Below are 12,978 nucleotides of genomic sequence, written 5' to 3'. Positions count from 1 at the left end.
ATTACTATACTTCTAATCATTACTCATTAGGCATTTTGCGGTAAAATTGCTTTAAAAACTATATAATCACTTGTCAACTTTGACAAATATGTAAATGAAATCTGCAATTTGTTCTAGTAGCAAAAAATCCATGGAAATATTGTTCAATATTCAGCCCACATTACCCACGAAAAGTGAAATTGTCCCAGATTTATCTGAACATGACTGTACATTCGGTTTGGTCCTAACAAAATTTAAAATTATAGTGGAAAACGGAAACGATTAAATCGAAAGTTCTAGAAATATCGAAAAAATGTGGCGATTGGCTAAAGTAACAAGTAAAGTAGAACCGACCTGATTGGTCACTTTGGTCAAGTAGGGGTTGCGAAAGTGGGGTGCGCCAGAAATGATAAAACCGAATGCGGGACGGGGAACGACGAAACGATTTACTCGAGGTTTGTGCTCCAAAGGGGCCCCGAGGTACGTTCGGTACCTCCTGCAGCCATTTTGTGACCACGTGCTCTACATTTAAAAGGTAAATTATTTTTCTAATTCTTGTACTTACTTAAATAATTGTAGTCGCGATCTAATTAGCCAAACAGCATTAGTTCTTTATCGTGCTAAAGTCAAGATAAATTAATTCTTTGAGAATTTGGTGATAACGGGACTCTTTAGAAACTCGAATTAAATTCTTTATCGCGAATTATGTGGACTAGGCTGAGTGATTGCAGGGCTATCGCGTCGGGTTTAATTTAATTGGGGAAACAATCCAAATTTAAACCGGATCACATAGTTCCCGTCTCAAACTCTTGTAAAGCTGTTGGCGCCAGAAATTTCGGTATTTGCCCAGCTTAGTCATTAATGCATGAGTCATAATTCACGGGCTGTGAGTCAAATTCCATTGACTAAAACGTCCACCAAAAGACTTTATTAAACTCATTTATTTATTTATACGGTTTTGTGGGACTAAACGCCGCCATACACGATTATTTGTTAAATAAAATCCAAGTGTAGTGTGCTCAATCGTTTTAATTCCATTTTGAAATCCTCCTTACATTATTTCATTTTATCTTGTTTTTGGTTTTACTTCAACTACAGATCCCCTTTGTTTCTTCCACTAGTTGGTAAATTAATAACATTCTAACCTGAGTGAACATTTTTTTTTCGTATGACCCCACACAATATGGCAGAACACTCTGGAATAAAACTGACGTTAGAATGTTTGTTTAATAATAGAGTGCCGTGACAACTGTCTAAATGTCAATAAATTCGCTCTCTAATAAAAACGCGCCAAATGTTGTTGCAAGTGCTTCACTGCAATCCAATGGTGCTATAGAAGTTAGAAAACGCAAAAAATGGACTATGGAAATGAATATTTTCATTATACGGGAATATTTTCGGATCACGAAACTACAGGATGTTGTGAGTACTTACAGGCTTGATTTATTTAAAGCGTTCCAAAGTAAGTACCCCCAGTTTCCTGTTACCATTCAAAATTTAGCTGACCAGAGGAGAGCCATTATGAAGAAAAACTATATCCCTTCGGCAATTTTAGAAAAGATCAAAAATGATGTAAAGTTAGAATTGTCAATTAATTATTCTGACAATAATGAAGTTTCTAATAATTTACTTGAAAATTCTGTTGAACCGCAAAGTTTACCGAATCATAATGACTCTTTCTGTTGTCAAAATAATTCAACACCAAACAACACGATACAAAACGACATAAATAATTTAGACTTGAGTTATAATGATATACATGTTATTAATCAAAATTTTTACTACCATCAAAATTTTAAAGAACAAATTGAAGATGAATTTAATAGAACTCTGAACGAATTTGAACATATAGAACCATTTAATAGACCACTATTACCTAAACAACAAAGCTCCAAAAAATTCTTTGCAATGATTGAAATTTTAAATCAATTCATTTTACCTAAATTTGTAAATAACACGACAAGTTTTAAAAAATTACACAGTATTATATATAGTGGAGCTTTAACAATGATCAGATTAAATGGTTCAAAAGAAATTGACCAGACAAATAATATAAAAGCTAAAGAATTACCAAAATGGGAACGAAGACTAAATAAACGCATTAACAATATCAGACGAGATTTAGGTAGAATAACTCAATATTTAAAGGGTATAAATTCTAATCATCTAAATAACTGTATTCAGTCGATTTTAAATAAAAACAGAATACATTGTTTAAAATATAACGAATATAATGAAACATTAATAGAAATTAAAGACACTTTATTACAAAAATTGAATATTTATTCTAAACGATTAAAAAGATATAAAAATAATAAACAACGGAAATTTGAAAACAAACTATTTAGAAATAATGAGAAGTTGTTTTACAAAAATTTAGCAGATAATAAAACTCAAAATAATAATGGTATACCAAATATAAATGAAATTAAAGAATTCTGGTCAAACATATGGTCAAATGAAGTTCAATTTAATAATCAGGCAGAATGGATTCCTAATTTAGAAAATGAGATACCAGATAGTAATAATCCACATCATATTCAAATTAGCCTTGAAATTTTAGTTAAAAATATTAATAGTTCACATAATTGGAAATCCCCTGGAGGTGACCAAATTCATAACTTTTGGTTAAAAAAATTTACTTGTATTCATAAATGCTTACTTGATCACTTTAACGGATTTATTAGGGAACCTAACACATTTCCAGAGTTTTTGGCCCATGGTATAACATATCTGAAACCAAAAGATTCCGATACTAAAAATCCATCAAAATATAGGCCAATCACATGTCTGCCTACAATTTATAAAATTATGACATCTTGCATTAAAGTAATAATTTACGACCATTGTCAAAAATTAAATATACTTAATGAAGAACAAAAAGGTTGTGTTAAGGAGTGTTTTGGTTGCAAAGAACAACTTATAATAGATACGGTAATAATGGAACAAGCTAGAAAAAATAATAGAAATATTTATACCGCATTCATAGACTACAAAAAAGCCTATGATTCAGTACCACATTCATGGTTAATTAAAATTCTTAAAATTTATAAAATTAATTTGGATTTGATTAACTTTTTATCACATGTAATGACATTTTGGAGAACTACTTTAAATTTATCAATAAACAATACTAAATTAAAATCCGAGCCTATTCAAATTAAACGGGGAATTTATCAAGGAGATTCTTTAAGTCCTTTATGGTTTTGTCTAGCCATTAATCCTTTGACAAATCTATTAAATAGCACTGGATACGGTTTTAATATTAGACATAATAATACCACACTATCAAAATTAAATCACCTTCTTTATATGGATGACATAAAACTTTATGCATCTAAAAAGAATCACATTTTATCTTTATTAACAATAACTGAAAATTTCTCAAATGATATTAGCATGAGTTTTGGTATTGATAAGTGTAAAACGCAATCAATATGTCGCGGTCATTACGAAAATTTAGAATATATAACTAAAGAAGGAGAAATCATTAAAAATTTAAATAAAGGAGAATTTTATAAATATTTAGGTATTAATCAATCAAATCATATTCAACATTCAATTATAAAAGAAAATTTAGAAAAACAATTTTATTTAAGAATTAAATCTATTTTAAAATCAAAATTAAACGGTAATAATTTAATTAAAGCAGTTAATACATATGCTGTTCCATTGTTGACCTATTCTTTTGGTATTATAAAATGGTCCAAAACTAATTTACAGAATATAAATATTCAAACTAGAGTTCTCTTTACAAAATTTTGTAAACATCACCCCAAATCTGCTATTGAAAGATTTAATTTACCACGCGAAAATGGTGGCACGGGTTTTTCAAATCTAGAAATTCTACAACATAATCAAATTGCTTCACTAAAAAATTATTTTCTTAATAGAGCTCGTGATAACACTTTTTTTAATGCTTTGGTTTCAGCGGATAAAGGCTACACACCTTTAAATTTAAGTGATAATATAATTTCAGATATTGTTGAGCCAAATATACCTGACACTATAGCAAATATAAAACAAAAGTCTTTACATGGGAGATATTTTAAAGAGCTAGAACAGCCAGAAATTAATATTCAAGCTTCTCATGCATGGCTTAAAAAATCAAATATTCATCCTGAGACTGAGGGTTTTATATTTGCAATACAAGATCGTGTTATAAATACAAGAAATTATAAAAAACACATATGCGGTTTACAATCGATCATTGATAAATGTAGGATTTGCGGAACTGAAGGGGAAACCATTGAACATATCATTTCTTCTTGCACCGTTTTGGCTCAAAGCGAATATAAAAAACGTCATGATATATTCGCAAAAATTATACACATGAATTTAGCAGTTAAATTCAATTTATTAAAGGATACACAACCACATCACATTTATAAACCAGAAAGTTGTTTAGAAAATGACAATTACAAATTATATTTTGATCGGACAGTTTTAACTGACATTCACATTCAGCATAACAGACCAGACATTATTATTTTAAATAAACAACAAAAGCAAGCATATCTTTTAGATATAGCTGTTCCAAATTCACACAATATAACACAGACATATAATACAAAAATTAATAAATATTTAGAACTCTCCGTTGCTATGAGAAATCTTTGGTGTTTAGAAAAAATTTCGATTTTACCATTTATAATTTCAGCAACAGGAATAGTACCCCAATCTCTTTTTAAAAATTTAAAAATTTTGGACTTAGAGAACACATTGGTGGTTGAAATTCAAAAAGGTATATTATTATACTCATGTCACATCGTGAGGAAATTCCTTAACATTGACACAGAACATAAAACACAAAAAAGTCAAAATGTGGAGGCGAGACGCCGGTAATTATGTTGATAAGCACTGCACTATTACTTGATAGTATTATCCGTAATAGTGTATGTACTCCGGCAAAATTGCCGTGCCGCCGGGTGGAGGTGGGATAGGAATTAATGATACCTATAATACAGTCCTTTAATGAAACATTACAAGAATACATTTTTACAGCTTGCGATTATTATCAGAGTAGTGCAGTAATTCAAAATGGCTTCTATGAATACTGCCGAAGAAAGGTGTCTTCAGCCCGTCATAAATCAGCCGATGCGTGCACTTCAAAATGCCCCAGGTGAATTTTTTTCCCTTGAAAATATTTATAAATATCAAACCTATTAAGCAAAATGTGTGCTTTGTTGTTAACAGAATGGATGAATCCCCCTCAATTAGCAGTAAATTGTCCTCCAGGCTTGGAGTACCTTACACAGATCAATCAACTGCTGGTTCATCAAAAAGTGGAATTACTCGAAGGTATTCTATTTAACGTTGACTTCCAATTTCTTACACCCATTTTTAGCGTTCACCGGAATCGAAACGAAGAATAAATACAACATAAAGAATAGTTTAGGCCAACAAGTCTACTACGCCGAGGAAGATACAGACTGTTGGACGAGAAACTGTTGCGGCTCTATCCGCCCTCTAGGGATGAAAATATTCGACAACTTCAAGAACGAAGTGATCCATCTGTACCGGCCCTTGGCATGCGACAATTGCTGCTTCCCTTGTTGTCTACAAGTGCGAATCATTCAGTTTGTTTTCTTTTTGAGTAAATTTGGATAATTTCAGACGATGGAAGTGTCGTCACCTCCTGGAACTCTCGTGGGGACGGTAGAACAAGACTGGAGTCTTTGCTTTCCGATGTTCTCCATTAAGAACGCAAACGGTGAAGTGGTGTTGCGCATAAAAGGCCCGTTTTGTACCATGGGATGTTACCGAGATGTTAATTTTGAGGTGTTGTCGGCGGATGGTGCCACAAAGGTGGGTCGAATTACGAAACAGTGGACTGGACTGGCTCAAGAGATGTTCACTGATGCTGATAATTTCGGGATCACTTTTCCTATGGATCTGGATGTTAAAATGAAGGCGGTCATGTTGGGAGCTTGTTTCCTAGTTGTAAGTCTCTCGACATCTATATTTTTTGCAATAAACCAAAACTGATTGTTTTGTAGGATATGATGTACTTTGAGAGTGACGGATAAATTCACAGCCTCAATATTTGTTCTAGCAAAATGGGCGATTGTTACAAATAAGTATATCAATGTTCATATTTTAGAAGGCTTTGTAATTAACAAAGGATATTTGTATTTTTACATGCCATTTAATTTTTTATAACTGCAATCTCTGAAAACAAATTTTGTATTAGAAAATAAAAGCACAAATGCTACAGCATTTCCATCAGTTATAACGACACTAAATAAAGACATTTTACCTTCAAGTATGAAGTCACATAAGTGACTGCATCTCCTCGTATACACTGGTGCACACCATCTGTGGCAGCTCTGCTGCCTCTACAATTATTTCTATAAATTCTAGAAAAAAGGAGAGAATATAGTGATCAATATAAATCACGATACCTGCAAGAACAAGTAAGAAAGAAAGTATTGTTACGATTTAAATCTCCCGCGATTTAAATCACCGAGAACATTCTCGAACGTTCTAGAACCACGCACGCTCTGTGGTAGTGTCTGGTTTCCGCCGAAAAACACCTACGTGAGAGGGGCGAAACTTATAAATCGAGGGAACCAGCGACAGTCGAGGAAGTTGACCTTTTGTTTTGAAGCTATTACAGTTGGTTGCAAAAAAAAACGGGAACTGTCAGAATAAAATTGACACATTTTTACAATTTTTTTATAGTGTGAAACCTTCTTACGACAAATACGTTAGAATTATGGTCAAAATTCAATGACATTTTGAAAAATTGTTTGATAGGTATTGTCAAGTAGACATTTAATTGACAAATGGACAAAACCAAATTTACATTAGGAAAATTATCTTTTCAAGTTTTTTTTTTGCAACCAACTGTACGGGTATCCCAAAGGGGGGTGACTTGGAGTGCGGCAGGTGCTGATCATTGTTTATTTATTGTGAATCACGTAATTGGGGGCATTGTTACATCTTAGTTTTTCCTTATCGAAAAATCTCAAAATTTTATACGTTATACTTCTTATCAGTTATCATCACATTGTAATCGATCTGGAAGTGAGCATCAGCGCTCACCAATGATTTTTTGTTCTCATTTTCTACATGCCAGACTGCTAAAGCTTCATCATAATCGTGAATAATAAGCTCATTATCCTTTGAATTTAGTAATAGGGAAACAAGCTTTTTAACACTGTGAATTGAAGATAGGAAAGCGGGGAGGCAAATATCGGAAATGCGGCGAATTCCCAGTCCACCAAATCTAATCGGTAGGTAAAGTGGACTGACACCATTGTAAATCAGTTAAACGTAAATTAAGTATTATTTCTAAAGAAGACTTTAAAGAAGAATCAATTGAATTAACATAATTAGAAAATTTCCAAAATGTTCTTGTTCTTAATAAAAAGTTAAATTTTGGTATGAAAAGACAGTTCTTGATTAAAGTATAAGCCACGTGTCTGCTAAGAAGTTCAGCTTTGTTCAAAAGATTTTCAATTGTAATTATAGTTTCTTCGACAGTGTTTTTGAAACCTTGGTCAAAGATTGGAGAGCCTAAAAGAGATAAACTTCTTCGGTCGCAAATTTTAATTCCTGGTGCTAAATTTTGAAATTCCTTTATGACTTTTAAATCTGTGTCTCCAGAACAGCAAAAGATCTCGCATTTGTTAAAGTTTAATTCAAGATCAATTTTTCTGGATAAATTGATAACTTTCTTAAAGTCGGACAAAACTACTTCTGGGTAATCAGCTAAGATTCCATCATCTAAATACCAAATATTCAGTTGAGAATCGAAAGATGAAATAATTGGTTGAATGGCAAGACTAAAAATCAAGGGACCGCAAGGATCTCCTTGCTGGGCTCCAACAGAAGAAGAAATTAAATGATTACCGAAAAATAAAGTTGAGGGATTTCTATAGCATTGGTAAAGATAAAGCTAAAGAAGTGGTGTATGACGTTGCACTTCTTTTAGAATACAATCCCGTTCAACTGAGTTAAAGGCGTTTTTGAATTTACAATACGACTTTGAAAACAGGCCCGCTCTTCGTAAACAGTTTCCGATAGCAATCGGTCTAACGTGTGTTAAATGGGGCATCATTAAAAAGATTTAAAAAATTGACAAACATGTATGTAGGTATGTAATGTTTTAATATACTTAAGTGCAATATATGTCGAGGCAAAACTATCGTATATGTAGATACAACGTCAGTTACATTTTATAATACATGATATACAGGGTGTATTTTTAAAATGTGCCAAAATTTTACCTACGATGTTGTAGGACAACGTAGAAGACTAAAAGCAATTAAAAAAATTGTAGCTCAAAAAATAAATTTCATTTTATTTTTTGACATAGAATTTTTTAGATATTTTTTCCGAGTTCTACATGAAGCCAGTAGCTCGTGGTTAAAATATCTGTACAACTTTCAGTAACACTCTGTATATTGTTGGGTTCGTCTTCCTTTCATCACCTGTCAGGCGGCTCCAGTTGTGATTAGGAATGGGGGGTCGCCTCTAAGGAAATTCTTGAACGGTTTGAGTAAATACAGGTGTTCCGAAAATGGCGCACTCACTACTTACTACCTGATCGAGGATGTTTAGATGTACATGAAAAAAATATGGAAAAAAAATTCAGACAAAAAATCAAATATTGCAAAAATGATAGTACAATGTAAACAAAGATATACTCGTACATCATTACCTTGCAGTGTTGCCTTAGTGGATTTAATATAATTTTTACGATTTCCTAAACTTCTAAATTCCCTATTATGCAGGATCGGATATTGGTAGTGAGCGTAGAGGGATATGGAGGGAGCACTCTTCAAAAAAGTGGTTACGACCGCTCTTTTCTGTAGACCTAATAAAAGGTCTCGCGACGTGTAGCTTTCTTTACATTGCCAGCATAGGCAGTGCTCCCTCCATATCCCTCTACGGTAGTGAGTGAACTTGTACATTGTGATAATATATACGATTAGAGGTAGTTTTCATGACAATTTAAAACATTTATTTCGAAACAATTGACCTGTTAAGTGCCACTTTCAAAGACCGCCAAATCAGCAAATAAGTCCAATAGAATTTTTTTAACATTTTTCTCACGTTTACGGTAATCTCTTCTCCACCGTAGTGCATCGGAAGTGCGCCATTTTCGGGACACTCTGTATATTTCAAAATGAGTGAGGTCACAAAAGTTGATCTGGACGCGCTGATCGCTGCTGGAGGAAGAGGTGGCAGTCCGGTTTTGCACTGTCCAGCCGCGGTTCTCCCTCCTACAAAGGTTGGGGTGGTTTGCCATGTGTCGCAGACACATACCACCCGCACTACTCCTACTAGCTAATACAGTTGCCTAACCTAATGCAGGTTAAGCTGCGAGCTTAATTACCATTAGTTTCCTGGTTGAGCTGCTACTACGACTACCGAATTCTTTTTTACGTTCTGTTTTTTTTATTTATAATCATTTGTTGCATTTTTAGATTTTATCAATATACGAGTATGCTTCAATTTAAAATTAAAATATTTTTATTTTATTTTAGATAATAAATAACGTTATAAAGTACAAACTCGATAATTCGTCAGGTCCGGGACCCGGTAGACTGAAATTGACGAATTATAGAAAATTTCAAGAAAAATAACTAAAGCACATTTTGAAGTACAGTATAGGCGAGATTCCGACAAGTTTATTAATTACAACGCTTTCACTATTCCGGTTCATAGTATAGTTTGGTCATCGATGATTGAAACGTTATCTGATCGAGACTCACCTTCATTCGAAAGTATCTTTTTTAGCTGATCTAATTTCCGTGCGTTAATTTCAGTGTGGCGCCCACAACCTCTATTAAATTCACAATTCTCAAGGACGAGATTTCTCAAGAAAGAATTCTTGCAAGTAGGTATCTCAGATTCTCAGATAATAAATATGATAAACCGTAGCAATATGTAGGTATTGCATAAAGCACAATTATAAAACAAGAATGCGTAAATTTAGCACATTGTTTGTTGATGTTTCATGTAAACATGTGGTTCAAATTACGACCAAATGTTCACCAACAAACTGACAAAAACATTTAAATTACATAACATAAAAAATGCATTGTGAAGACTGCAGCCCCCTGGTAATTTTTAAGAGGTAGGCAACCAATAAAAAGAGTGTGCATAGTAAGTGTAAAGTCCTCGTCGAAAAATAGTCAATTTTGACTTAAATTGTAAATCATTTTACAATAGGAGAGAAAATAGTCTTGTAACTACCATAAATAATTCCATAAATAAATAGGGGCTGTTATAGTCCTCCAAAATAGCTAAGAGCTCATAAAATTTTAGGGGTTTAACGAGCCATTATAAAAATGTTAACTTATGTCAAATGATTTATTACGGGATTGACAAACCGCCCAAGTGAACAGCAGCAGGTAAAAGACCCTTTGAATTAGAAAGTTTTAAATCAACCTATCTATTACCATTTAATAAATAAGTTTCAGTTTTGCAAAATGTATAATTTTAATTAAATTCATATACTCATAAATCGTTCAATTCATCATCACTGTCGTCTTCTTCATTAAGGTGTATAATAATTTCGGGATAAGGCTGACTTGACTGAAAACTGTTTTCTACGTCAATTGTGTGTCTTACGCAATTGCGCCATAATACACAATAAATTTTTGCAGTTCTGTGTCTTATTAATTCTATAACGCTGGACCCTAATCCCGGAGTGAAATTTGATTTTCTTACGCCATGCTTTAATTGGCTCCATATCAATTCTATGGGGTTTAGTACGCAATAATATAAACGTCTAGAACTATCAACAAAATCGCCGAAAACGCACAAAATCGAAAGCTGTTATCACAGGGAATTCTAGATACAAAGTAAAGACACAAGACCGCAAGACAATTTATTTAATGCAAAGGGTCTTGTTACCTGCGGCTCTTTATAGACGAGCGGATAACCACTAAAATCGTTCACCAACCCAATCTTCGCGTAGAACTAAATGAGTGATACCTCAAAATGTTCGTCTTGAAGTGCTTAATATATATCCAAAGTTACGACATCGGCCATTGGTCCTGACAAAAGTTATTGGTAGTAAACGAAAAAAAATATATTTTTTTTCTAAAAAGTTTAATTAATTACCTACCTCGCTCTCGCTACAGTTATTGAGATGTTTTTAACACTATTATTTAGTATAGAATGTCTACTTTCCAACGATATACAAAAATGTATGTTAATTCAATTCTAATCGACTCTAATTAATTATAATAAAGACAGGGAGTATGTCGCATAAAATCGATTCAGTTAAAGTGCACTATTTTTGTTTAATAACTTTTTTATAAGATCGAAATCTGCAAATCGGTACACGTGACAAGAAGCAGAATTTTATAAGGAATATTTCATTCGCTTATGTTATCTACTTATTTTGATAAATAAAGACAGGGGAGCGAAAAAACGGAAGCAACTACACTGGACTCCGCATGTATACCCCTCACCGCACTACCCGCGTTGAAGCCCACATTGTTTAGGAATTACTTGTAGGGCGTGGATTCTTTTATTATTCTTTTGAAAAGACATTTTATTTTTCAATTTTAGCATTTGATGAAACTTGTAATATACCTATAGTTTTTTTTTGTTTAGTTTGTGCAACATACATTTAATCCCTTCTTTGACACACAGACATTTTGAAGAATCGCATTTTTTTTTTCAGTGCAGAGCAAATCTAGGAGTTCTCTCAAATCATAGGGAAATGGTGCTTGAGTCGCAGTAATCGGTGAAAGTATTCCGTTTTTAATGTCCCATCCATATTGAAAAACATCTAATTTGTCGACCATAAAAACGTGACTGTTGATCCATAGGTAACACTGATAATAAGATCTACATAAAAAAATGTAAATTGTAAGAATACTTTAGAAAATCTAATAGAGAATTCAACGAACGTGTCAAGAACCAATGAACGTTAAGAACTGGACTGAATAACAGCCAATTACGAGCGAGCTTTTTTGATTATTCTGTAGGTACAAAATAAATAGGCGATTATTCTGCATCTAACTCTTCAATTGTCACCGAATCAACAAATTCGCTTTTGACAGTTTAAATTTGTTATTATAAAAATTGCAAAAATGGAAGCAAATAGATGGTACTGCTAATACGTAATGTTATAAATACCTATATATGTTAATGTTGATAAATACCGTTTCGTAAATGTCTGTGGTTCTGGTTTGTTAAATTCTCATGTAAAATACAACTCTTGACATGGACATGTGCGGATTATATTTCGACTGAATTTTACGAGTTGCTATGATTTTGGAAATATAACGAGTGCGAAGCGAAGCGTAGCACGAGTTGTATCTCCAAATATCATAGCAACTCGTAAAATTCAGTCGAAATATAATCGGCAATGTCCATGTCACTCGTTATATTACTACTGATAATACCTTAAAATATGTTGATAAAATGCAATTCACTAGCTGGTTTTTTGGTATTCATAGTTAATTTTATTCTACTTTTGTCAATTGAATCTTTTGTTTTCGCAATCATATAATTTATTTATGAATTTTCTCACCAGTTGTAAAGAATCATCAACAGAACATTTTCCAAACTCAGATAAGTTACATTTTTCTGACTATTCCATTCACCTGTCATTTGTTAAAAATGGACCAATAAAAACACAATTTTACACATTTGTTACAATGGTTTCAAAAAATTGGACCGAATATTCCCACTCGTGGAAATTGTATCGGTAATACCACTAGTGATCGCAGCGATAATTTTTAACAAATGAATGCAGCCTTGAGAATTGCTTCCAAATGGACTCACGTGTCTTTTTTGTGTTGTTGGAAACATTTTCTTCGATTTCTGCGTTAATTTCTTCTTCCGATTTGCTGCCAAATTGGTTCATGGACTAGTCTTCCGAATAAAACTCGTAGTCCAAATTATGTAGACTATTTTTCAAACTGGTTTCACTCATTCAATTGTTTTTGCGAATCTCACTCGTGCTGACGCACTCGTGGATTCATTCCCAAGCACAATTGAACCCACGCCCTACAAGTAATTCCT

At 33.0% G+C, this 12,978-nt stretch overlaps 1 protein-coding gene and 1 long non-coding RNA gene across 2 annotated transcripts; one reads left to right on the top strand and one right to left on the bottom strand.

Moving 5' to 3' along the window:
* Window positions 1-885: 885 nt before the first annotated feature.
* LOC138129877 (uncharacterized) lies at window positions 886-5,279 on the bottom strand. The gene is made up of 3 exons (XR_011159415.1): window positions 5,142-5,279; window positions 4,974-5,085; window positions 886-1,175 (listed from the first exon to the last, which is right to left on the bottom strand). It is a non-coding gene; the product is annotated as an uncharacterized lncRNA (long non-coding RNA).
* LOC138129876 (phospholipid scramblase 2-like) lies at window positions 4,984-6,214 on the top strand. Its single transcript, XM_069046189.1, has 5 exons — window positions 4,984-5,101; window positions 5,176-5,280; window positions 5,327-5,544; window positions 5,596-5,922; window positions 5,979-6,214. The coding sequence occupies exons 1-5, from the start codon at window positions 5,020-5,022 to the stop codon at window positions 6,006-6,008; spliced, it is 762 nt and encodes a 253-aa protein (XP_068902290.1). The 5' UTR covers window positions 4,984-5,019; the 3' UTR covers window positions 6,009-6,214.
* The last annotated feature ends 6,764 nt before the right edge of the window (window positions 6,215-12,978 follow it).

The sequence above is a fragment of the Tenebrio molitor genome, chromosome 4 (genome assembly GCF_963966145.1).
Source record: "Tenebrio molitor chromosome 4, icTenMoli1.1, whole genome shotgun sequence".
Lineage (NCBI taxonomy): Eukaryota > Metazoa > Arthropoda > Insecta > Coleoptera > Tenebrionidae > Tenebrio > Tenebrio molitor.
The sequence above is the reverse complement of the archived record's forward strand: the minus strand, read 5'-3'. Positions and strand labels throughout refer to the sequence as shown.

Bases quoted from the DNA above. Each gene is read 5' to 3' on its own strand.
- LOC138129876 (XM_069046189.1), top strand. From the start codon at position 5,020: ATGGCTTCTATGAATACTGCCGAAGAAAGGTGTCTTCAGCCCGTCATA. The intron at 5,281-5,326 runs GTATTCTATTTA...ACCCATTTTTAG, and splicing joins AAAAGTGGAATTACTCGAAG to CGTTCACCGGAATCGAAACG. The intron at 5,923-5,978 runs GTAAGTCTCTCG...ATTGTTTTGTAG, and splicing joins TGGGAGCTTGTTTCCTAGTT to GATATGATGTACTTTGAGAG.